The following is a 23916-nucleotide window of genomic DNA, read 5'->3' on the forward strand; positions in this document are numbered from 1 at the left end:
GCATGGCCGCTCATGACTTACGATCTGGTAGATGCGGCCTTAGACTCAAGAACCGCTGAAAGAAGACCAAAGATATTGAGCGAAGGGGGTGGGGGGCGCGTAATGACACTTTCTGAGTGGGACAACTTGTTTCACGGGTGCCAGCAGACGCACCGGCTGACACGTGGGTGAGGCAATACGAGGACGCACTTTACAACAGTCAGCAGCACCTGGACGCGCGATGGAGAGAGCGAACCATTTGAGCTTGTGAGATCTCAGAGAAGTCGGACCGGGAGGTGAGACCGAGGTCCGCCAGCAGCTAAGATACATCCAAAGCCAAGATCAAAACTCGCAAAAAGTGGAAAAATAAGAAAATTCCCCATGTAGACGCCTAGTGCGCCACCCTGGATTGATGCTGTCCTTCTCGCTCGCCTTCAACCAGTCCCAACATCAAGGAGAAGGAAGAGAAGATTTCCTGACTTCAATTCTTGTTGTAGGTATGTTTGTCATTCCCGTACCGAACTTTTTTTCTCGATCCATGTCGTATCCTCGTAGCACCCATCCACGCGCGACAAGTCGCCAAGCTATCGACGGGCTTCAGCAGCGTTGTTGTTGTTGTCGGATCTTTCGCGCGTCGTGGGTGCTCGTCGGGGGCCGAGATCAGCAGCGGGGGGCGGCGCCTCCAATCTGCTCTTGATGGACCTGAATAACGTCGCCGTCGTCCATGTCAAACTGCGGCAGGCGCAAATGTCAGCAGTCTACTCGTTTCACGCGGGTTGGACAACGCCAGGCTTCAGCTTGCTGAGCCAATTGACTTGCGCTCTTGGATCCGCCGTAGCCGCGCGTAAAAGTTTACGGAGTTGCCTCGCCAAATGGCAGTCGTTGCTGGAGCGGGGCACGATATTTCCCAACTTACGTCGATGGGTTTTTGCTCTTCGTTCAGGCGGTGGCCGTCGAAGATGAAGCGCACCGTGTTGGGTCTCTTGCCCTGGCGCTCGCAAAAGGCGTGCATGAGCTTTTTGAACTCAGTCGTCCTCTTGATCTTGAAAAAGACCTCGTTGTTGCCGTCCGTGACCTTGATGTTCAAGTGTTCGCTTGCGGGGGCGTCCTGCTTCTGAGGAGTTCCGCCGTTGTCGGACATCGTGTTGGTACGAGGTGAGGGCGCTGTAGCAGTTGGCAGTGGAGAGGTTGCGCGATGGGCTGTTAAGTTTGGAGTTAGCTCACTCTTCTCAGCCTCTTGCTCCTTTTGCGCGTGTTGAGCTGTGGTTTCGGGGGTGGGAAGCATTGCGCCGAAATCGTGTCAATCGAAAGCCGCGGGTGTTGGGCGGGAGAGATGACGCGCTGAGCCTCGAAAGAGTGGAAGGATGGAGAGGAGGAGGAGGAGGATGGGAGCAAGGTGCAAGCTTACCAGGTGGGCCAGTTGGGTGTTGAAGTAGGCAAAGGACAGAGTTGTTTGGTGAGAGTTTGCAAGGCTGGAGAGTGTGATGTTGAGGTTAATGATCTGGAAGTTGTCCGGTGGGGTTGGTAATGGCAGGCCGAGCCGACACGGTCCTAGGGCAGGGAAGTGAAAGACCCGGGAGTCGCCCGTAGCTTGTTGCGTCACGGCGCCTCATGATGCGCGTCGTAGGTGATGTCTTTGCCCTTCTAGACTCTTAGTTACATGTCTCTGGTTCTTTCCATCTAAAAGACCATCTTTGTTTCTACAGAGTCGGCAATCATGGTACACATCAAACCAAGGCCAACGCCCCCAAGTCAACAAAAAGCGAGTGCTGACTAGCTGCTTCCAGTCGGGATACGAACAAGACATCAAGACGAATCCCCCATGCCACTCCAGAGCATGCGCGATCCAAGGTGTGTTGGCTGTTTTGCAGTGTCAATCCTGTGCTAATGTCGGCAGACTGCCTGCAGCGGTCCGGGTACCAAGAGGACAAGTGCCAGAAGCAGGTAGCCGTCTTCGCATGGCCGCGCAGAAACAATGGCTGACGCAGACGAGATTGACGCGCTCTATGAGTGCTGCAACGCCTTTTACCAGAAGAATGGCGACGACGCGAGCTGCGTGAGCTGCCCCAAAGCGCCGCTTCTTAGGTGCGTGGGCTCAACCAATCTCTTTGCCTCAACTAACGGCTTTAGGCTCAAGATGAAGCAGAGGGGCCAGGCGAGTTGAGGTTCAGCACGATGGACCTACATAGGTAGACCTATACACATTGCAATGTTACGCCAAGATATTCCTAAACTGACTCTCACTCCCCCGAGGGGGTCGAGCAATAAGCAGACGAGGCGCGTCGCTCTCAGGTGGTCATGAGCACCATTCAAAAATTGAAAATGTAATGAATAGCGACTCTAAAAGACCACCTTGGTTAAAGACATTGTGGAGTGGAAAGAGAGGCCAGAGTGCGAGAGAAAGAAATAGACGAGCGCAAACGCCGCACGTGACTGCCACTAAAAATTTAAGGTTATCCGACCACTCACCGCCCGCACGCGACTGGCTGATCTTCGGCTGTACTAGCACTCATTGAGCCCTAGCGCGTTTGTTGCTGGCGTGCTGGAGCTTCGTCGACGCATTACGGTCGTTCGCGTGTCTTTGCTGCTTCCCCCCACACCTATCTGGCGCAACCCAGCGCCGCTCCTCCTGACCTCGACATCGAATACTCTCCCATTCACCTTCTCCAAGCTACCATCATTCACCATGGCTCCCCTATCTCGGAGGTCGCGAGACCCTCAACAGCCGCACCGAAGATTGCGACCAGACTTGGACGAAAACATTGCACCCGAAACCGACACTTCCAACACCCTCAGCCTCATGTACCGCCCGCGCGATGAAGATCTCCATCCCTTGCAAGCAATGTCCGAACGCGTCGGCAAAGAAGTCGAGAAATTCGCCGAGAATGTCGACATCTGGGTAAGGACCATTGCAGACGACAATGCGACGCCCTTGACGAATCATCGTGCCACCATGGACCTGGTCTTCCGACTCAAAGCTGAGGCCGAAGCCAATGTGCGCATTCTGAACAAGAGGCTGGCGCAGGAATCGCGTGGTGCACCCAACAAGCGCTTAGAAAGAGTCCGGGAAGAGGAGATAATCCAGTCTGTGGAAGAAGACGTCGGCGTCGGGTCGGGCGACACGAGGGCACTTCTCGAGCAGTCCAAATCTGAGGTCGCCACCTGGGAATTGCTCCGCATCATGGTTGAACACAACCACCATGAGCCAGGAACAGATGTGTCGAGGATCAAGCAAGACCTCTTGGCCAAGACCAGGATTGACAAGTACGCGGAACCAGGCCGTATTTGGGATCGCTTTCTGATGGAGGATGATACTGCTCGCGAAAAAGACCTCATTCTACGCTGGCTGGAGGTAACGGCTGACGAAGCCAACGAGGATGTCTCGGTCATGGTGGATCAAAGATTTGGAAGAGGCGCTGGAACTTGGTCAAAGGGATGGTTTGATACCAAATCAAAATTAAAGCAGGTGAAGCGCATGCATCCTTTGGACCGCCACGCGCTGTCAAAAGTGAAGCGCACCGACACTGGCGAACCCCTCGTTTCTCAGCTCGATCCGGACGCGCCGAGCCGCCTAACGTGTGCTATCGAAAAAGCTGATGAAGACTATGAAAAGGCCATTTGGATGTCCCTTTGGGAGATGATCCGGCGTGGTGCATCCTGGCAGACCATCTGGGAGTGGTGCTCTGAGCGCAACGAGCAGTGGCGGGCTGTCGCTTTGGGCAAATCGTATCCGAATGAGGGGTTTGACGGCAACGACCGAAGGAACTCGGTCCGCAGTAGGAATTGCGGCGAGCTGTGGCGTCACACCTGTTATGCTGCTGCCCTGGGCGGCCAGAACGAGTACGAATCGGCCGTCTATGGATTACTCGCCGGCGATGTTGCGTCCGCAGACCCAGTATGCAACACCTGGGATGACTTTCTCTATGTGCGGCTCAACAACGTTCTTGTCTCCTCGTTCCAGCACTGGCAGCATCAAAATTTTCCCTTGATGTCGCTAAAGCCCAGCGCTCGCCTTCGCTCTCCACCAAGCATGTGGAACCCTCAAGACAATGCTACAAACGAAAACGACTTCATCATCAGTCACTTGCACAAACACCAGACTGCAATGGTGGAGGGCGCGGAGCCTATGAAGATAATTCAGGGAGCCTTGATTTCAAAGGCTTTTGACCGCATTGCTGGCCAACTTGGTGCTGCATTGTGTCAAATTGCCAATGAAAACGGCTCCTCGTTTTTGCTACCTCCGGTCGATAGGCCAGTCGAAGAGCCTTTTGTTCGCCTCGCTCGGGACTATGATGCCCTGCGAATCGCCACCCACATCCTTCTCATTCATAGAGGTCTGGGAATGTCCTGGCACAGTTCAAGCCGAATTCATCTTTACGAAAGTGTCCTGGTCGGCTACATTGAATTCTTGCGGATGGCTGGCAAGATCGACCTTGTTCCGCTGTATGCCTCACTACTGTCCCCCGACACTGCGTTGAAGACTCTCGCATCAGCTCTCACAGACATTCGCAACATTCAAGAGCAAGAAATTCAGGTCAAGTTGATGGAAAACTACGGCATCAATGTTGACGAAGTCCTTGAACGGCAGTTGATGATGACATACGTCAGCGCGGAATCGGACCATCCCAACATCCAAAAGTACACGTTCTTGGAGCCAGTCAAGCATAACCAATGGCCTGGCTATCGTATTTCCTTCGGCTTCCTGCCGGAAACCGTGCCTCTCGAAGACGAACAGCTGATGCGGAGCTGCGAGTGGTATATGCACCTTCCTGGGAGGTGGGAAGACACTTTCGACGCTCTGACTGGGGCTGCGAAGCTATTCCTGAGGCAAGGTAGATTGGGCTCGGCAGTCAAGCTCATTGACCGTCTCAACTGCGTTCAAGTCTCGAAGTTGAAGACTCGGTACATGGAGCACATAGAACGGGGGATCGACATCATGGACGACAATGAGCCATTCTCTGCTGAGATGCCAGGTCGCTTCCTCTCTCCCAGGGATCAACAGGACCTGAAATGGTACCGACAAGCGCTCCAAGACAGCTGTAGGGTCTACTACCAGTGCCAACAGCTTATCCACGCCATTAGGATGCTGGACGAGTGGAGGATTGAAGAAGAGGAACTCATCAAGTAAGCGGGGTTGCAGCAAGACCGAGAAGCTGGAAGCTAACCTTTTCCCAGGTTGAAAGCCAGTGGCGCACCCATGCCGCCCAAGAACAAGATTCGAGATTTACTTGAACGTGTCGTCGAGGCTGTGCAGCCACTGCTCAGCGATTTCTTGACCAGCTGGCGCGCTGGTAGGCTTTGGCTCTTTCCACAATTCTCGCCGTTTCCAAAGCTAACAATGTCGCAGACATGGAACGAGAGACACTGACACTGATTTCCCGCGCATATCTCCCAGAGGTCATCCTTGCGTACAACAGCGTCCTCCACAGCGCCGCGCACATGGTCGGCCGCGACAACATCACCCGATGCATGGACCTTGCCACCGCGATCGCTGCCCCTGGAAACGAGTACCTGTCTAACACATTCGTCGAGACAGGCCGCATGCGGGAGCTTGTCGAGGCATTTGCGCAGTCGAGCCTGGCCATGATCCGCCTGACCGAGCAGAGCGGCAAGGAAACGAGCAAAAAGCGATCCAGGGAGGGTCAGACGATGCGTTTGTGGGAGATCAATACCAAGTTGCCGAGAGAGTGAAACGAGTCGAGTGACCAATCATGAGCAGCATGGGTAGTTTTCGGGATGGTGCAAAGCGAGGCGTTTGAGCAGAGGGGCAAGAGGTGTTTTTCAGGCGAGGCAAACTCATTTCATGTGGCAGTACAAGCCATGGAAGGGCGTCATGTTTGAATAAAAGTGTAGATAAGAGATAACGTCGAAAAGCGAGACACGACCAATCTGGATATCCCACATAGGGACGAGAGTAGTGGCAGGTTTGTATGCAATCCCTCAGATTACTGGCAAAGCTGAATCCCTGATAGCCCTGATCAAATCTACCAGTCCTTTCCTTGGATCAACAAACCATGCTCGCAATCAGGAGCGGACAAGAGTGCGCGGGCTCAAATGCATTTCTACCGCCAATTCAACTGACTACGAAAGGGTATCACAGCTCCATGCATGGGTTCAGAAAATTATCGACCTCAACTCATCTCTCTCCGACGCACCCTCAGACCTTTGTGGGCGTCACTTCGTCACCATCGGCCACGTCACTCGATGCCTCCCCTCGCTGTCCCTCGACCACGACGTCGTCGGAACCAACAAATGCCATGGGATCCTTTTTCATCTTGTGCGTCCACCATATCAGGACGGTCGTCCACAGGGCGAGAGCGATGGATGTGCCAATCATAGCCCACATGCCGCGCTGCAAAGAGTCAGCACCAGGTGTCGAAAAATATGGGATCAACGCAAAAAGGGGGGGGGGGGGGGGGGGTCTGCTCACAGTGAACCAGGGGGCGAAATCGGCCGAGTAAAACACAATGGCCCACCACGCGTTAATCACGTTACTCCCCATATTCATGCACGCGACAACAAGGCCCCTTAACATGGCCTCCTCGCCCCTCATGGCGTCGTTTGCCCAAGCGAAAAAGGTAGCCTGGCACGCGTAGACGCTGCCGGCCCAGTAAAACGCAGCAAAGACGAGGGCCTCGTCGCCGCCCTTTGCCTTTGCAGCCAAAACCATGGCGCTGGTGACGATGCCGGTCATGCCGATCCAATAGCCGACGATCCAGCGGCAGCCGCCGAGCATGTCGGTCAGCGTGGCGAAGAAGAGGGTCGACACGATGCCGACGGCCGGCACGCCCGTCGGGTAGTCGTTGAGCTGCGGCACGGTGTACGACCGCGAGGGAGAGCTCTTCATGTACAGCGCTAGCAGCGTGTTGGTGCTGAACGACTCGGTTTCGCCGGCGATTATCCACAGCGTCACGAACGCGTACAGCGGGAAGCAGGTCAGCGCGCGCCGCAGGAAGCGCCATGACAGCGGCGACGCTTGCTGCGCGTCTGGCTGGTTGTGCGCGGCGCCTACCTCGGCGGGGACGCGGGAGCGGGCGAGGGCGCGCTCGCGCTCTGACAGGTACGGGGCCGTCGTCGTGGCGGGCGTGTTGGGGAAGAGGAGGAAGCCGTACACGGCGACGGGCACGGTGATGAGGCCGTCGATGATGAAGAGCCAGCGCCACCCAGTCAGGCCAGCTTTCTGGTGCAGGCTGCTCTGGATGCCCGTCTGGATGAAGCCGCCAAACATGGTGCCCGCAAGCCCGCTGGCCGTGAAGATGCCGGATCGTTTGCCCAATTCGCGCGCCGTGTACCACGAGCCGAGGATGTAGTGCGTCCCGACGAATGTCGTGCTCTCGGCGATGCCTTGGAAGAAGCGTATTGCCATGATGTCGGTTGGTCGGTGTACCCCGGCTGTCGCCATGGTGAGAGCAGCCCAGACGAGCATCATCGAGGGGAAGAAGACCCGTGGCGAGACGTAATGCAGCGCCAAGTTGGACGGGATCTGGCCAACAATGTAGCCGCATGTGAAGATGCTGGCATATCATCAGCATCTGGTAAGTAGAGATGGCAAATGTCTGCACTGCCTACGTGTTGATTTGGGTGAGCTGGTTGCCGTGGAAGGAGAGGTCCTCCTGCATCCCGGAGACGTAGGCATTGGTCAGGTTGGAGCGATCGAGCTAGATGTCATCGTCAGCGAATGTCCCAGGGGTATCTCGGGGGTTCAGGACTGAAGTACATAGTTGCAAAAGTAGCTCAAACAGCAAAAGGTCAGGATAAAAAAGTCAATCTTTTGCACCAGTTTGCGCTCCTCTTTCGTAGATTGTGAGGGGCGAAAATATGCCCTTGCTGTCTCTGAAAACCCCATGCTCTTGGGTTGGATGATTGTTTGCTCTCTCTCTCTCTCTCTGAATTTTCAATCTTGACTCAAAAGTGACTGTTGAGAGGGCAAAATTAAAAATTAACCGAAACCGGCTCCATGGGACAGTCCTCCGTCTTCAGTTTTAACCCAGCTCTTCGATCGAGAGCCTCTCCGACTGATAGCGGCGTCCAAGGGCAGATGCTTGGCGGGGATGCAGCGCGATAGGTTGATAAATGGTTTCCCGGGGGTGTGGTCGACGGGCAGGATAAGCTGAGAGCGAGTCAGAATACCCACATTTCTACTTCAACGTCGCTCAAGGTCAAGTTGCAAGTGTTTTCTTGCAAAGGAGCAAAGAGTGTTGTGCTCCAGCCATGAGTTCAAGGCTCAGATGACGTCTATGGCATTCTTGCACTCTCTTAAGGACCGTCGCCTCTCCCAACCTGCAAGCGTTGGATTAGCGGGGATCGGTGCGTGCACCGTGAGCCCTCTCCGCGCCTCCATCTCGGCTGATCCACCTCCTCTTCCATCTCGCTCTGATAGCCGGTCCCCTCTGTCATCCGCGCTCTTTTGCAAAAGCCGTCGGGTGATTGCGAGTGCCGCGTGTGTTGGAAGAGGGCCTTCTGGTCTTCAAGCCGGACACTGCCCGGCAAGAGACCAGACCCTTCCCGGACCACGCGCAGGAACGTAAACAGGCGCCACGGGTTGCCGGCCTCCCAAGTGCTCACCCGAGACCCATGGTGGGATATTGCCTGATGACGCCGCGATTGACACCCAACCACAGCATCCCAACTTGCCGAGCCGGTGCGCCAAAAGTGGGCGGTTGTCTAGCTATTACATGACGACCACCACCACACCACAACATTGAAATGGTACGCCCCGACCTCCCCTCTCTCGCGTCGCCTTTCCCTCACGCTCATAGCCATGCCAGGATCGTGGAAAGAAACCGCCGCCAAAAAGCGCGCTGAGCTGCTCGACTCCATTCCTGAAGAATGGCGCATCCCCGCAAACATCGCACCGCCCGAATCCCAGCTCGACGTGACTACGTTTCCCCAGGAGTCGGGGTGGTTCAGCGATGAGGAGCTGGAGATTACCAATTCCTCGGCGACAGTTCTCTTGAAGAGACTGAGGAGTGGCAAATACAGCTCCGAGCAAGTGACCAAGGCATTTTGCAAAAGGGCAAGCGCTGCGCATCAATTGGTACGACTTTGGGAATATCTCCTTTGCTGTTCGCAGCCTGACGCGTGCTCCAGACGAACTGTCTCTCCGAGACCTTCTTCGAACTGGCCCTGCGGACTGCGCGCGCCCTCGACGAGCATTTGGCAACTACCGGTCAGCCAATTGGCCCGCTGCACGGTCTTCCCATCTCACTCAAGGACAACTTCCAAGTCCGCGGCACCGATGCGACTCTCGGGTTCTCGTCGCTGGTGGGCAAGCCCTCGCCCTTCAACAGCACCCTGGTCGACTTGCTACTTTCCGCCGGTGCAGTCGTCTATGTCAAGACCAACGTACCCACCGCCATGATGATTGCCGAAACTGTCAATAACGTGTTCGGACGTACGCTGAACCCGCGCAACCGAAAACTGACATCGGGTGGAAGCTCTGGCGGAGAAAGCGCGCTGATTGCCTTCGGTGGCAGCTGCCTGGGCGTGGGCAGCGACATTGGTGGCTCGCTGCGCATCCCAGCTGCTTGTACCGGTCTCTGGACTCTGCGCCCCAGCGCTGGTCGTTTTCCGACGGGCAAGACAAGATCTGGACTGGCGGGGCAGGAAGCTGTCACGTCGGTCAATGGCCCGCTGGCGCCAGACCTTGCTACTATTACTACGTACTCGCAAAAGGTAGTGGAGCTTTCGCCGTGGCTGGATGACCCGAAATGTCTCCCGATACCTTGGAGGACAGTCGATGTGCCGAAGAAGTTGAAGATTGGCGTGTTGTGGGATGACGATGTCGTCGTGCCGACGCCGCCGATAAGGAGGGCAATGCTGTTGGCTGTGGCCAAGTTGAAGAAGGCGGGCCACGAGATTGTTGAATGGAAGAGCGAGGGAATGCACGAGAGGGCTGCAAGACTGATCGTAAGTTTTGAAATCCTCTTACAAAACCCAGGTTCCTAACTCCAACAGGCTCGCATGTTCGTCGCCGACGGCGGCAAGTCGGTTCGCGCGCTCCTCGCTCCCACACGCGAGCCCTTCCGCCCCGAGATGCGCTCGTATGAAGATGCCGAAGAGCTGGGCGTCTACAACATGTGGCAGATCCACCTCGAGCGCAGCGACCTGCAATCCAAGTACCTTGACCGCTGGAACGCGGCCGGTCTCGATGCCATTCTGTGTCCCACCGCACCTTATGCGGCTGTCGAACACGACAAGTTTAGATACGTGGGATACACTTGTGTATACAACTGCTTGGACTACTCGGCCGTCAGTTTCCCGACAGGGCTCAAGGTCGACAAGAAGGTGGACGGGTTCAGCGATGAGGACCTGGCGCGCGATACGCGCAACGAATTCGACAAGACCACCAAGGATGAGTGTACGAGTCTCTTCCCTTTCCCTAATTCAGAGCGCTCGAACTGACGGTGCACTTGCAGACAACGTCGAAGCAATCGATGGCCAGCCCATCAATCTGCAGCTCGTGGCGCGCAGACTGGAAGAGGAAAAAGTCTTGCTCATGGCTGAAAAATTGTCGGACGCGCTCAAGGCTTGATTTGCATTACGTACGGCCGGCTAGCTGGTTGCAATATACCCTCGTTGGTTAGGTTGTTTTGAGCACGCATAGCTTTGGTTTGCCTTTTGCTTTTGTCCCTCTGCCATGTGGTTGTATTGATTGGTACAGCTCACGTAAATATAGCATTCGTCTCCGCCACTGTGTATAATTCTTGTGAACAAAATACTTTTTGATCATCGCCGCCGCACCAAGGCACTGACAATTTGTGGTCGCCATCTCAGTCTTGTCTGTCTGCTTTCTGCAGCCAATTTCAGCAGACACTGAGAGCCACATCAAACCCACGTTGCGTCGCCGAGACGAGCCTCAACCATATCTCCTCCAACCGCGACACCCAGGCTTCGACAGTCGCATCGTGCTCGGCAAGTCCTTTCCAAGCTGCCTGTCTGACACCTCCCACCAGCACGTGGGACCAATGGGCCCAACGTTGGCGTTATCCCTTGCAGTTCTCATCAATAAGTGCTCATCGCTTGGGGTAGGGATTGAGGCTTACTTGTCAAACCATGTGCCCAGGAAGAACCACGCAATCAGCTACGTATTGTAGGTACTTGGACTTGCATCACAAGATATCGTCGAGGCCGAGTTGCCATTTACTGCACACTTTACTTTGGTTGCACCATCTTCACTCGTTCGTTGGTCATTTGAGCTCTCGAGCTCGCATTCAGCGCATCCCGATTTCCTCGCCCAAAACAGCTTTTTGCAAATATTGCCTTCAACCCGCTAGTCCAGCATCACTTGACATCTGAGCATTGCAACCTCTGAAGGCTTCTCTGCCTTCATAACTGTCTATGCAAACAAGATTACTAGGCATGGCTTTGATGTCGACTCGGACAGCCCACGCCAGTGTAGCAACAAGCCTTTCTGCTGGAGCTTGATGCAGCAGACCTAAATTGACAAAATTTAAATAAGCCACATGACTGTCCAGAGAGTCGGCGTCAGCATGCCAAAGGGGTTGCGTCTTGGATGACAAATCCAGTCTGAGAATCCAACAGGTAGCATTTCTAATCATCCAGAGGAAGAGTCCACGAGTTGGCGGCTAGCATTCTACATGTAAGAATAGAATTCGTAATGGAAGTATTTTTTGGCGGCCGATGGCATTCGGGATGCGGGAACGGGATCGCCAGGTCTGCCGTGCCGTAGAACAAAACAATCCAAGGCTGAGCCGGAATCAATCGACGCTGCATGAAGGTCTCCTGTCCTAGTTCCAGGTCGGTCTTGATCGCGTCTTGGCCGTCTTCGTTATTCGATGCTGTTCTTGAGGCTCGAGGAAGGCGCTGGGAGAAAACGTGTCCAAGCAAGAGACTCGTAGCCTGCTTCCGACTCTTCCTGGGGTTGGTGACTGTTCAAGTTGTTGGAGCAATTGGAGTTGGTGATGGAAAGGGCCGACGTGGGTCTAATGGTGGGGCAAGTCTTCTTGGCGAAACGGTCATTGCTTCATTCTCGTCATCGCCCGCCGTGCCGTCCGCCTCCTGCTGCACCACCAACACATTCACTCTGCATCACTGCACCGCTCTTTGAGTCTTGGCCGTCTCTTTTCGTGCAGACATATCTCAATCTCTAAAGCATCCTCTCCTCATCCTCCCATCGCCCTCCTCCCCTCGCTCTTCACAATTCCGCCTCACGACCCGACAACGTCATCATCCGCATTGCCCAAGCCAGCGCCGCAAGACAACCGGAACGGTTCAGGCAAGCTGGGGAAAAGGAAGACGTCCAACGGGGACCTTAGCAGTCCGTACAAAAAAATCATGACGGTAAGCTCGTTGGTTCTGTCTGCGCTGCCTCAGCCCCGCGATGAGTCCAAGAGTGCGCCGCGCTGTCCAAAGTCGACATGCTTACAAGTTTCCTTAGGACAAAATGCAGATTGATAACCCACAAGCTGCGGCGGAGCAGCTCAAGGATGGTCCTGGTGAAATTGACGAGTCACTTTACAGCAGACAGCTGTACGTCTTGGGACACGAGGCTATGAAGCGCATGGGTTCTTCCAACATCCTCATCGTTGGTTTGAGGGGTTTGGGCGTCGAGATCGCGAAGAACATTGCGCTCGCAGGCGTAAAGTCCCTAACGCTCTTCGACCCCAAGCCTGCCACTATCCAGGACCTCTCTTCTCAGTTCTTCCTCCACCCGGAAGATGTTGGCAAGCCACGCGCCTCTGTGACTATCCCTCGAGTCTCGGAGCTTAACCCCTACGTACCCATCCGCGAGCACGCCGCGAAAAACCTTACCTCCGATTTGAGCTTGCTGAAGCAGTACCAATGCGTTGTTCTTACCGACACGCCGCTGCGCGACCAACTGCTGATTGCAGACTTCTGCCACCAAAACGGCATCTACGTCGTCATTTCGGATACCTTCGGTCTCTTCGGTCACGTCTTCACTGACTTTGGCAAAAACTTTACCTGTGGTGATCCAACAGGAGAGAACCCCACTAGCGGAATCGTTGCGGCAATCGACGAGGATGGCACAGTTTCGGCGCTGGATGAGACTCGACATGGCCTGGAGGATGGCGACTACGTTACTTTCTCTGAGCTGGAAGGCATGGAAGGTCTGAACGACTCCGCACCTCGAAAGGTTACCGTCAAGGGTCCATACACCTTCAACATTGGCGATGTTTCTGGATTGGGCCAGTACAAGCGCGGCGGCTTGTTCCACCAGGTCAAGATGCCCAAGATTATGGACTTTGAGCCCCTCAGCGAACAGCTCAAGAAACCCAAAATCTTGGAATCAGACTTCGCCAAGTTCGACCGACCTCCGCAACTGCACGTTGGTGTTCAGGCACTCCATGCCTTTGCTGAGCAACACGGCGGAGTGTTCCCGAGACCACACCACGAAGCAGATGCTGTCGAAGTCTTCAAGATTGCCCAAAGCCTGGCCGGTGAGGGTGGAGACAAGGTCGAGTTGGATGAGAAGATCATCAAAGAGCTGAGCTACCAAGCCCAGGGAGACCTGAGCCCGATCGCGGCCTTCTTTGGCGGTCTGGTCGCTCAGGAAGTTCTCAAGTCTGTGTCCGGAAAGTTCCACCCCATCTTGCAATGGCTCTACTTTGATTCGTTGGAGTCCTTGCCTTCAACCACTCGCTCCGAGGAGTCTTGCAAGCCACTCGGAACCCGCTACGACGGCCAGATTGCCGTCTTCGGCAAGGAATTCCAGGACAAGCTCGCCAACGTCAAGGAGTTTTTGGTTGGAGCTGGAGCCATTGGCTGCGAGATGCTAAAAAACTGGGCGATGATGGGCGTTGGTGCTGGACCCGAGGGCAAGATCTGGGTAACGGACATGGATCAGATCGAGAAGAGCAACCTCAACCGCCAGTTTTTGTTCAGGCCCAAAGATGTTGGCAAGTTGAAGAGCGACTGCGCTGCGGAGGCCGTGCAGGCCATGAACCCTGACTTGAAGGGTCATATTGTTACTCTCAGGGAACGGGTGGGCCCTGATACCGAGCATATCTTCAACGAGGATTTCTGGAACAACCTTACTGCCGTCACCAACGCTCTTGACAATGTTGAGGCCCGTACCTACGTTGACCGTCGTTGCGTCTTCTTCCGCAAGCCTCTGCTCGACAGCGGCACTCTTGGCACCAAGGGCAACACTCAAGTTGTTCTGCCAAACATCACCGAGTCATACTCCAGCTCTCAGGACCCCCCTGAGCAGTCGTTCCCGATGTGTACTCTCAGGAGTTTCCCCAACAGAATCGAGCACACGATTGCCTGGGCGAAGGATCTCTTCCACAGCTACTTTGCACAGCCCGCAGAGGTTGTTAACATGTACCTCACGCAACCCAACTACCTTGGCAGTGCATTGAAGCAATCGGGCAACGAGAAGCAGACTCTCGAGACGCTGCGCGACTATCTTGTCAAGGAGAAGCCCTTGACCTTTGATGACTGCATCATCTGGGCCAGGCAGCAGTTTGAGAAGCAGTACAACAACAACATTCAACAGCTGCTATTCAACTTCCCCAAGGATTCGACCACCTCGAGTGGTCAGCCATTCTGGTCAGGTCCCAAGCGTGCCCCTGATGCATTGAAGTTTGACCCCAACAATCCTACGCATTTCAAGTTCATCGAGGCGGCAGCAAACCTGCACGCTTTCAACTACAACATCAGCCCCAAGGGTGTCTCAAGGGAACAGTACCTGAAGGTGCTGGACAACATGATAATCCCGGACTTCAAGCCCGACCCGGGCGTCAAGATCCAGGCCAGTGACAACGACCCGGACCCGAACGCACAGCAAGACGCTAGAGACGACGAAAGCGATCTCCAGAAGATGGTTGATTCTCTCCCGCCGCCCAAGTCTCTGGCAGGTTTCAAGCTCGAGCCGGTCGAATTTGAGAAGGACGATGACACCAACTACCACATCGACTTCATCACTGCGGCTAGCAATCTCCGCGCAGAGAACTACAAGATTCAACAGGCCGACCGCCACAAGACCAAGTTTATTGCGGGCAAGATTATTCCTGCCATTGCAACGACGACGGCGCTCGTGACTGGTCTTGTTAACCTTGAATTGTACAAGGTGTTGGACGGTAAGACCGATATTGAGCAGTACAAGAATGGCTTCGTCAACCTGGCACTGCCATTCTTCGGCTTCAGTGAGCCGATTGCTAGCCCCAAGGGCAAATACCAGGGAACCAATGGCGAAGTCGTTGTCGACAAGCTCTGGGATCGCTTCGAGGTCGAGAACACCACTCTCCAGGAGTTCTTGGATGACTTTGAAAAGAAGGGCCTCAGCATCATGATGATCAGCTCAGGCGTCAGCCTGCTGTATGCAAGCTTCTACCCTCCGAACAAGCTGAAGGATCGGTTGCCGCTCAAGTACGTATCGGAACAGTCCTTATTTTTGAAAACTTGCTAACGTTTGTCGACAGGCTCAGCGAACTCGTCGAGACTATCTCAAAAAAGAAGATTCCTGAACACCAAAAGAACGTCATATTTGAAATCACGGCCGAGGACACGACGGAGGAGGATGTCGAAGTTCCGTACGTGATGGTGAAGCTCGGCAAATAGATGGAAGCGGGGATAGGACAGGAAATGATACTCAGGCCCTTGGTTGGCGTCATCGATAGACATGACTATGTAGAATGAAAATGGACAGGCAAAAGCGAAAGCCTTCAACTACCACAACACATGCCTACCTTACCGGAATGGGATTGACCACGTGATGCGGGGCAAACTGGGCTGGCCCTATCGGAGTGGCATCGGAGTCGAATTACCAAGCAAGTGGACCATGACACAACGGGCAGAGCCGCTGTCGCTATCACTGCACTTACTCGCGCCTCGACCTGACCAATTCCAAGCAAAAGAACCTTAAAAGTCCCTCCTCGACAAGTCTCAGAACTTGCCAAATCCTCACCAGCGGCCGTCGCATAACCATCTCCACTCGCTCGCCACCATGGCGCCCTCTCTCGAAGAACCCATCCCGCCCAGCACGACTGACGGCGCTGCTGCCCTCGAGGCGCCACTCAAAGCTGCGCCGAAGCTTGTCGCCCCAGAGCCGGAACACTGTCCTGGGCCCGAATCGCAAACAGCTGGCAAGGCAGACTCGTGCGCTGGATGTCCCAACCAAGCCATTTGCGCATCAGCACCCAAGGGACCCGACCCAGACTTACCTATTATTGCGCAGCGCCTTGAAGGTGTCAAACACAAGCTTTTGGTCTTGTCAGGCAAAGGTGGCGTGGGAAAATCTACCCTGAGCACCATGTTAGCTCACGCCTTCGCCGCGAACCCTGCCAGCAGCGTCGGGCTGATGGACACGGATATTTGCGGACCGAGTATTCCAAAGATGATGGGTGTAGAGGAGGAAAGCATACACGTCACGAGTACTGGCATGGAACCTGTGTGGGTCAGCGACAATCTGGGAGTCATGAGCGTACAGTTTATGCTGCCCAACCGCGACGACGCGGTCATCTGGCGTGGACCCAAAAAGAACGGCCTTATAAAGACATTCCTCAAGGATGTTGAGTGGGGAGAACTGGATTTTCTGGTCGTCGACACACCACCCGGGACGAGTGACGAGCACTTGAGTGTCAACAGCTTTCTGAAGGAGGCGGGCGTTGACGGCGCGGTCCTGGTTAGTACGCCTCAGGAAGTCAGCTTGCTGGACGTGCGGAAAGAGGTGGATTTCTGTCGAAAGGCCGGTATCAGGATCCTCGGAATTGTGGAAAACATGTCCGGCTTTGTGTGTCCAAGTTGTCGGCATCAGAGCCAAATCTTCAGGGCATCGACCGGCGGCGCGCGGAAAATGGCGAAGGACGAGGGAATCCCTTTCCTTGGCGCAGTGCCTCTCGACCCAAGAATCGGCATGGCCTGCGACTATGGCGAAAGCTTTCTTGACGCTTACCCGGATAGTCCCGCGTGTAAGGGCATCAAGGAGGTCGTGCGCAGGATCGGAGAGACAATAGGTTACACAGCGGACGAGGTGCTGCCGGAGGATCTTTAGAAGACTGTCTACGAAATCATGGCATTTGTATAGCGCATTAGAAGGCGTTTGGATTCAGGATTCGATTTTGGGAGGAGTACGATATACCCATAGCAGTTTGAGCAGACACAACAAAGAGACGTGCCCGCGGCATACATTCTTGAGGCTCCATGTCTCGCAACCTTGCATCAGTGGTTCTGCCGACAGCGGTACCCCACCAAAGGCAACCACAGATTGGGTTTGTCTACCTGATACTAATTCGAGCCACTCCAACCTCGCCCTCTCACCGACACAGTTATTTTGGTGAGACGCTTTCCAATTGCCTGGCGGCTCATGGCCTGCAGAGGTCATTCAACGGTTTTGGCTTCTTCGTTTACGACTCGACGCCGTCTTCCCGTGAAACCCCTCAGCGGACGGCAACTGACATGACCAAGCGCTACCGGCATCTTGATCTCACCGAGAAATCTGGTCCATGGTTGGCAAGGCTCCTCTCAAACACTCCTCGCCTCACTTCCAACCTCCACCATCCACCTTCTTCTCCCAACTAGATCACGTTCTCACCGGTCTCACTCACTTGGTTGGTGTAGCCGCTGACAACAACAGCCGGGACGTTGGCTCTCAACCCGTGTCTCGGCAATCATGTTACCATCGCGAATGTTTTCCAAGCGCCTGGGCGACAGTACCCGGAGCCCATCCTCGGGAAGCAGCGCCTCACCTGACAGTTCTGAATCAGAATCAGAATCATCCCATCAGACAAGCCAGCTGCCTGAAGAGAGCAACAGTTCATCGACATCAAATCGACAAAGTAAGGACCGCTCTATTTTTTCTACTTCAGTGGGACGACCTCTAGGTCCTGCAACTGCAAAAAATCACAAGATACTGCAAGGCGTAGCCCGGAAAGGCTACAATGAGGATGTGTACGACGCTTACCCATCGACAGATGAAGACCGCGAAGGAGGGAGCATACCTTGCGAGTCCGACAGTGATGAGGGACCTCCAACTCTCTCTTCACGAAGGAGAAAAAAGAAAAAGTCCAAGCTGGCTAAGGTCGAATCAAGACGCGAAGAGGAAAGGGTGCTGGCGGAAGCTTTTGAAAAGCGGCTCAATGAGTTCGACCCGAAAAAGCCCGATGGGCGACACGGCGTCTTTGGAAGACTCCAGCCAAGCGCGAGCAAATCAGCTTCACGCGAAAGATTTCAGGAAGCTGGAATCGGCGCATCCGCTACAAAGCACAGAAACGAGAACCAGGAAAATGACGAGGTAGAGATTGCCCTTGCTGAGTTCCGGCGGGGCAAAACGTTCCTCCAATCAATGACAGAGCTTGAGGAGGTCTTCAAATCAAATTCACGCCTTCCAAATCGTTATCGTCGGCTATGCCGTTGGTGGGAGGGGTGTGATGAACCAGTCGCCCCGGAAAAAATGGCATGGCACTGGAGACACATGGCGGAAATACTCAAAGAAGACAACTTAAATCCACAAGACACCTCAAAAAACGCCTCGAAAGACACCTCACCAATTTCTTCCCTTCCGACCACAACACCTGAAGCTCCCTCAGCGCCCTTAAGCCCAGGCCTGCAGCCTGCACAATCAGCTCCAAACATTTCACCAGGGACCAAGGGCTTAATTGATCCTCAAACGGGAGAAATCATGATTCCTCCATCGGTTCTCAAGGAAAAGTTCAGGCAGTTGTATGGTGAATTTGGCTCTAGAACTGACATTGCGAACAATACTGATGAACCCAACGATGCTGAAAAACGCGCTAACGAAGGACCCCCCGAGGAGGGCTGTGAGCCGCCGGCGAAGAAGCTTCGCAATGACTCGGGAGTAAATGGTGGGGAAATTCATGGAAGAGATTTGAGCCCTGTCGAGAACGAATCTTACGAGAACACTGCGAGATCAAGAGCAGGCAGTGTTCCTGATAAGATGCGCCGGTCGAAGCGGCAGGCCAGCAACAACACGCCATTTTACCGGGCGGACCAACACCCAGCGGACGCGTTCTTGGGCTCTTTGCCGAAAATTCAAGCTGAAACCAGTTTCATCCACATAACCGACTCAGATGATGAAGATGAAGACAAGGATGAAGACGAGGAAAAGGAACCTGTTACCCGTTGGCCGAGGAAAGGATCACTTGTACGACCAGTGACGCCTCCACGCCTAAAGACACCTCCAAAGCCAAAGCCTACAGAATCAACCACTAGCAGGGTAACACCCAAGAGACGCGGTCGAAGACCGGGCACCCGCGTCATCAACGGCAAAGTCGTTCTTCCATCGGAGGAAGTCACTCCTTCTGCTCCCAAGAGCGTCAAAGAACCCAGCTCCAAAGCCTCAAATCCACCTATGAGTAATACCACTCCTGTTGACAAAAAACCAAAATCCAAATTTGATGAGCCCACAATCACGTCGAAGAGGACTCCGATTCCGTCTGAGAAGGACCGCGCCAACGCCGTGCACGCCGCAGCCACCAAGAAAGCGCCTGCGCAATCCAAATCAACAAAGGGCAACAACACAGACGCTCCCAAGTCCAAAACTGGGACGTCTCCCCCCGCTTCCAAAATTACGGCTGCTCAATCCAAGTCTACGAAGGCTGACACAAGCACTGTGGAACGCAAGCCTCCTGCGACCAACACAGCAGCCTTGGAAGAGACGCGGAGAGAAAACGGCTTCATCCGCGGCAACACCGATTTCGAAGAGGATTCCTCCACCGATGCTGACACCATGCGCCATGGCGAAGACGACGGAAAGGAGAAATCGTCGTTCCGTTTGCCGTCGAGGCGGTCGACGCCTCCTTATCCTGCGAGTTCTGGTTCGCTGAACCGCCGTCTCTTTCGTTAGGTGCCCTGGCAACAGTGGGCGCACAGCGAAAGAGAATGGGAACATCACAGACATAATGACCTGGTCATGCTGCCGGCATGAAGACTATGGTACCTGACCATCTGGGGCTTGCCTTCCTTTTCCTCACTGTTGCTGACTTCGCCTCCTTTTCCAACTTCATCATCATCATCATCATCATCATCACTTTTGCTCCAGTCTTTTCCGACACATTCACCTCAATTCCTTGCTTGATCCATCTCTTACAGACCAGTCTATCTGGCTTCGACACTGCACGGCGTTTCAACGGAAAAACAAAGTCGGTAGACACTCTGACACCCTATGCTTGCTTGCTTGCTTACTTACTTTCCTACTCAGTTCATCACTTGCCCCTTTTTTCTTCCTGATGACTTGGTTACCACATGCCCCGATTGGTCTTGGTCGATGGGCTCCCTCCCCATTTCTTACTTCTCTTCTTCAAAGGCGTTTTGCGGCAGGAAAAAAAAGGTTTCTCTTAGAATGCTTTTCACGACACGAAACGACACGACGACACAAGATGATTGGCAGTCAGTCAGCGGCTGCGGTATGCGGAGGGACGGACGGGTAAGGGTGCCGACTGCTGCTGCTGCTGCTGCTGCTGCTTATGCGTCATGAAACTACTTACTAATGAGGACGAGGGAGGACGGATATGCTAGCTAGCTCTCTGGCCAAAGAAAAATTTGGATTCGACTGCTTGATTGATTCCAAGCCTTTACTGATGCCTGGATTCATTCATGAGGCCGACAAGTATTAATAAGTCAGCCGCTTCGCCACAGTGTCCATGTGGAAGGGTGGGCACTGAATCACGGAACAAGCAAGTGACATATCTATCTTGGGGCACTGGACGCTCCCGCCCGCTGGGATACTGGATGGAAGGAAGCATGGAAAAATTCCTCTCGTCGAGTCATCTAGAAGCTACAACGACTACCACCATAAGCAGGCAGGGGTGCAAAAAAAAAAAAAAAAAGAAGAAAAAAAAAAGTCGACTCATTCCACGTACGTCGACTACAAAACGCAAACATTCTGCGCATCAGCCGCACTCAATCCACTCAGTCAATGCACCATCACTTCACCACTCTTCCCTTTCGTGCTCTTGCAAGCGAAAAGGCTCTCCTACGTCCGTCATACATGGAGCACATTCATTCAACTCCGCGCCAAACCTCGTGCTTGATACCGTCAACATCATCCCACCGCCGCAAACACAGAAAGATTTGGAAGCAACGCCCACGACGCCATGCTAGGTGAAGACCGGTTGTCTTGCTTGTCCTCCTCACTTTCGCCCGTTCAGAATCCCCGTCATCGATCCGATCCGACCCGATCCGACCCGATCCGATCTGCTGAACAACACAAGAGACAGCAAAGACGAGGACAAAAATCCAACAGCAGAGAAAGATTGAAAAGGGCCCGGGACTGAGACCGGAGAAAAGAAGCGAAAGAGAACAACAGCCAGGGCGAAGCAACAAAACAAAGGGCCATCGCGGTCCCTCGCGCGACGGGGAAAGAGCTTTGCGTGGGCCGAGACCGATGAGAGCTAGGAGGCCGTCTTCGATTGTTGAGTTTCCTCGTGGCCACTGTAGTCCTCAACCCTCCATATAGGTGGAGTAGATCCTTAGGATAATCCGATTTACACCCTTGCCTTGCGCTGTGCATCGACAAGGAGCGGCCGAAGTAAGGCAAGCCTGGTCGTTAGGACGTTGCGGCAACCATTTGAGCCAGCGCGTGTGGCTGAGTTCTGTGTTCTGGCGTTCGGTCATTGCGGGGTTTGTGTAGCAAAAGCGAGCGGGAGAGCGACGAGGCGGGTGCAAGCGGACAAGCGCGGGTCTCCTGTATACCGTATGACAGACGCGCTGACGCGACCAAGAATGAACGTGGGCGATGTCGACCATGGCAGCCCCTGTTTTGTACTGTGATGCTGTGCAAAGCCGTCCTCGGGCCACGATACAGCTATCCGGCGTTCAGATCAATTCTTACAATCTCTTTCCAATGCCAACCATGCGGGAAAGGAGAGGGATAGTCGCGGCAGGGAATCATGCCCGTTCCTTGCACTCACGAAGTGCTGTCGTACACCTTTCCCCCTTCGACCACAATCTGCTCGTCCACCTTTTCTTCCGTGTTACCCCATTCAACCCTCTTCCACGTGCTGATTCTGGCTTCGTTGGCGTCAACGTCCCAGACTCTTATTCGCCGGTGATAGCCATTGTAGCCGCCATAACCACCAAAGCCACTGCCACCAGCATAGCACATCCACAGCCTTGGATCACCGCCATGTCTGGAGAGGGCGCAGTAGTCATTGACGTGATCATGGCCGCAAGATACAACAGGGACCTGAGCTTCGATGAGGGCATCGTGGAAGTGAGAGTTGAATCCAGGAGAAGTGACGCCCTCCTTCCATGTACCCACGTATTGGTTCTCGCGAAGGCTGTACTCTGGGACCGGAATGTGAATGAATGCCATGTCGAGGTGGATGTGCGTGTAGTGTTTGTGTTGTTCTTTGAGGCTCTTGGCCGTATCTTTGAACCATGATATCTGGTTGGGCTTGATCCAGTCATAGCCACGAAATTTGTGTTCATCGGGAGAATACGAGTGAGAATCAAGAAAATAGAGTGTCAAGGCCGAGTGTGTCGATGTGCCAGGGGCAAGAATCTCGACAAAGTAGTTGCCCACGCCATCGATTGTGTTTGGTCCGGGCTCGCTAAGGGAGTAAGGGAGTGTCGTAAGGAGGGACATTTGCGCGGAGCGACTGAGGGAGCCCTCGTCGTCGTGATTTCCGAAGATTGCGGCGTATGGAATCTTTCGTTTGATGAATAGCTCGGCGAATTTGAAGATGGCCTAGAAGGTCAGCGGGACAACTGAAAGAAGTAGCCCATGACTTTGTGACTTACGGATTGGGAGTCTGGTGCAGTCTCGCCGTTGACCTGGTCTCCCGAGAGCACGACCATGTCGGGCTTCTCGTCATCCAAAATCTTTCCCACGAATTCCAGAGTCCTGCTGTCTGCGTCACATGCTCCGCCATTGTGGCCCTTTGGCTCGGGATCCCGGCATATGCCAATGCCGGTGCTGAGGTGGAGATCCGAGACTTGAAGGATCTTGAATTTGCCATCCCTTTTGATTCTTGGGATGGGCTTCTCAACCTTGTGCGGCGGACCGCGCCTGAGGCTAAGGCGAGCTTCCTGAGCTTCGCCCGAAGTATCCAACAGAAGCGGGGTGTCTCGGACCTCCCAACTCGGGCGGGGCTCAACAGCATCAGCGCCAAACAGGACATCTACAGCAGTCACAACTTGATTGGAGTCGCTGTCGTGCCGCTTGCTCGATCGCAGAAGCCAAATCCCTGCCGGTCTGTTTTCCCACTTTGCCGTTTCTTGGCCCTTTTCGCCCATGGACGGGTCGAGTCTGCCGACGCGCACATCGATGACGACTCTTTCGTCGGACTTGAGTTCCTCTTCGCGTTTGCGCTTGACATGGACGTAGGCTTTGTTGAACCATCCAGTTCCGAGGTATAGATCTTTCTCGACGCGGTGCCATTTATCCTGGTCGAGCTTGCAGCTGCTGAGTGGGTTGAGAGCGGAGCATGTTTGTACAGTAATGTCGGTAATGATGAGACCGGGATGGTGAGCGGGAAGGTGTGTATGAATGCTTTGAGGAAGGACGCGGAAATGATTGTCAAAGAAGATGAGTATCATGACAATGACGGCCGTGAGAGCTCCCAGCTGAAAGCTGGTGCGGACCTGTGGGGAACAAGCAATTCTATCAGCAAATGCGCTCAAGACGCGCGAGCATGCAGGGGCGGGATGGAGAGACAAGACACACAATTCTTCTGGTCATACTGGCGGGCGATGAGCGACGCGCTCGGACAGGTCGGAGAAAGGTGGCTGCTGGTCGAGGTAGGTCGAGGCGGAAGAGCGGCCGGGGGGGGGGAGTAGCTAAGAGCTTGGTGATTCAGGAGCAGCAGAATGGTAGACGACGAGAAGAGCAAGCCATTCTCCCGCTTGCTGGCAGGAAGGTGGCCTGGTGGAGTGGACGGGGTAGCAAGAGGCGGTGGTGAGCAGGCGGCGGGCGACGGGAGCGTGGAGCAGGTGGTGCAGGGCAGGGCAGGTGTAGCACTGGAGGAGGCAGGCGCAGGCATTCCGGTTGTC

At 54.4% G+C, this 23916-nt stretch overlaps 9 protein-coding genes across 9 annotated transcripts; 6 read left to right on the forward strand and 3 right to left on the reverse strand.

Annotated features, from left to right (window-relative positions):
- Positions 1-474: 474 nt before the first annotated feature.
- IWZ02DRAFT_186941 (ubiquitin-related domain-containing protein) lies at positions 475-1436 on the reverse strand. Its single transcript, XM_066762355.1, has 3 exons — positions 1388-1436; positions 896-1222; positions 475-711 (listed from the first exon to the last, which is right to left on the reverse strand). Exons 2-3 carry the CDS (start codon positions 1118-1120, stop codon positions 640-642), a joined length of 297 nt encoding a protein of 98 aa, XP_066625406.1. The 5' UTR covers positions 1121-1222; positions 1388-1436; the 3' UTR covers positions 475-639.
- A 73-nt stretch (positions 1437-1509) lies between these two features.
- IWZ02DRAFT_444843 (uncharacterized protein) lies at positions 1510-2419 on the forward strand. Its single transcript, XM_066767129.1, has 5 exons — positions 1510-1699; positions 1767-1830; positions 1877-1923; positions 1973-2064; positions 2110-2419. The coding sequence occupies exons 1-5, from the start codon at positions 1697-1699 to the stop codon at positions 2141-2143; spliced, it is 240 nt and encodes a 79-aa protein (XP_066625407.1). The 5' UTR covers positions 1510-1696; the 3' UTR covers positions 2144-2419.
- A 360-nt stretch (positions 2420-2779) lies between these two features.
- Positions 2780-5670, forward strand: IWZ02DRAFT_372704 (nuclear pore protein 84/107; the record flags this gene model as incomplete). The annotated part of the gene is made up of 3 exons (XM_066764651.1): positions 2780-5103; positions 5155-5227; positions 5275-5670. The coding sequence occupies 3 exons, from the start codon at positions 2780-2782 to the stop codon at positions 5668-5670; spliced, it is 2793 nt and encodes a 930-aa protein (XP_066625408.1).
- A 240-nt stretch (positions 5671-5910) lies between these two features.
- On the reverse strand, positions 5911-8016 carry IWZ02DRAFT_187288 (MFS general substrate transporter). Its single transcript, XM_066762358.1, has 4 exons — positions 7697-8016; positions 7549-7637; positions 6410-7493; positions 5911-6331 (listed from the first exon to the last, which is right to left on the reverse strand). The coding sequence occupies exons 1-4, from the start codon at positions 7823-7825 to the stop codon at positions 6137-6139; spliced, it is 1497 nt and encodes a 498-aa protein (XP_066625409.1). The 5' UTR covers positions 7826-8016; the 3' UTR covers positions 5911-6136.
- A 724-nt stretch (positions 8017-8740) lies between these two features.
- IWZ02DRAFT_415336 (acetamidase-like protein) lies at positions 8741-10672 on the forward strand (the record flags this gene model as incomplete). The annotated part of the gene is made up of 4 exons (XM_066765770.1): positions 8741-9016; positions 9070-9888; positions 9937-10339; positions 10398-10672. The coding sequence occupies 4 exons, from the start codon at positions 8741-8743 to the stop codon at positions 10511-10513; spliced, it is 1614 nt and encodes a 537-aa protein (XP_066625410.1). The 3' UTR covers positions 10514-10672.
- A 1713-nt stretch (positions 10673-12385) lies between these two features.
- IWZ02DRAFT_372874 (ubiquitin-activating enzyme E1) lies at positions 12386-15525 on the forward strand (the record flags this gene model as incomplete). Its single annotated transcript, XM_066764665.1, has 2 exons — positions 12386-15333; positions 15387-15525. The coding sequence occupies 2 exons, from the start codon at positions 12386-12388 to the stop codon at positions 15523-15525; spliced, it is 3087 nt and encodes a 1028-aa protein (XP_066625411.1).
- Positions 15526-15658: 133 nt separating this feature from the next.
- IWZ02DRAFT_187335 (P-loop containing nucleoside triphosphate hydrolase protein) lies at positions 15659-17128 on the forward strand. The gene has a single exon (XM_066762359.1). The coding sequence runs from the start codon at positions 15911-15913 to the stop codon at positions 16955-16957; it is 1047 nt and encodes a 348-aa protein (XP_066625412.1). The 5' UTR covers positions 15659-15910; the 3' UTR covers positions 16958-17128.
- A 1-nt stretch (position 17129) lies between these two features.
- On the forward strand, positions 17130-19959 carry IWZ02DRAFT_187336 (uncharacterized protein). Its single transcript, XM_066762360.1, has 3 exons — positions 17130-17411; positions 17540-17741; positions 17877-19959. The coding sequence occupies exons 1-3, from the start codon at positions 17409-17411 to the stop codon at positions 19766-19768; spliced, it is 2097 nt and encodes a 698-aa protein (XP_066625413.1). The 5' UTR covers positions 17130-17408; the 3' UTR covers positions 19769-19959.
- A 1672-nt stretch (positions 19960-21631) lies between these two features.
- Positions 21632-23868, reverse strand: IWZ02DRAFT_187169 (Metallo-dependent phosphatase-like protein). The gene is made up of 3 exons (XM_066762357.1): positions 23591-23868; positions 22666-23508; positions 21632-22612 (listed from the first exon to the last, which is right to left on the reverse strand). Exons 1-3 carry the CDS (start codon positions 23603-23605, stop codon positions 21830-21832), a joined length of 1641 nt encoding a protein of 546 aa, XP_066625414.1. The 5' UTR covers positions 23606-23868; the 3' UTR covers positions 21632-21829.
- Positions 23869-23916: the final 48 nt, after the last annotated feature.

This window comes from Phyllosticta citriasiana (assembly GCF_038021145.1).
Source record: "Phyllosticta citriasiana strain CBS 120426 chromosome Unknown IWZ02scaffold_3, whole genome shotgun sequence".
In the NCBI taxonomy this organism is placed as follows: domain Eukaryota; kingdom Fungi; phylum Ascomycota; class Dothideomycetes; order Botryosphaeriales; family Phyllostictaceae; genus Phyllosticta; species Phyllosticta citriasiana.

Excerpts from the sequence above, each read along its gene's own strand:
- IWZ02DRAFT_187169 (XM_066762357.1), bottom strand. Across the intron at positions 22,613-22,665 it reads CTGCACCAGACTCCCAATCC|GCCATCTTCAAATTCGCCGA; the intron begins GTAAGTCACAAA and ends CTGACCTTCTAG.
- IWZ02DRAFT_187288 (XM_066762358.1), bottom strand. The coding sequence starts at position 7,825 with ATGGGGTTTTCAGAGACAGCAAGGGCATATTTTCGCCCCTCACAATCT. Across the intron at positions 7,638-7,696 it reads TGAGCTACTTTTGCAACTAT|CTCGATCGCTCCAACCTGAC; the intron begins GTACTTCAGTCC and ends GATGACATCTAG. Across the intron at positions 7,494-7,548 it reads CAGCTCACCCAAATCAACAC|CATCTTCACATGCGGCTACA; the intron begins GTAGGCAGTGCA and ends ATGATATGCCAG.
- IWZ02DRAFT_186941 (XM_066762355.1), bottom strand. The coding sequence starts at position 1,120 with ATGTCCGACAACGGCGGAACTCCTCAGAAGCAGGACGCCCCCGCAAGC. Across the intron at positions 712-895 it reads AAGAGCAAAAACCCATCGAC|TTTGACATGGACGACGGCGA; the intron begins GTAAGTTGGGAA and ends CGCCTGCCGCAG.
- IWZ02DRAFT_187335 (XM_066762359.1), top strand. The coding sequence starts at position 15,911 with ATGGCGCCCTCTCTCGAAGAACCCATCCCGCCCAGCACGACTGACGGC.
- IWZ02DRAFT_187336 (XM_066762360.1), top strand. Across the intron at positions 17,742-17,876 it reads ATCGACATCAAATCGACAAA|ATGAAGACCGCGAAGGAGGG; the intron begins GTAAGGACCGCT and ends ACCCATCGACAG.
- IWZ02DRAFT_444843 (XM_066767129.1), top strand. Across the intron at positions 1,924-1,972 it reads AGGACAAGTGCCAGAAGCAG|ATTGACGCGCTCTATGAGTG; the intron begins GTAGCCGTCTTC and ends GACGCAGACGAG. Across the intron at positions 2,065-2,109 it reads CCCAAAGCGCCGCTTCTTAG|GCTCAAGATGAAGCAGAGGG; the intron begins GTGCGTGGGCTC and ends TAACGGCTTTAG.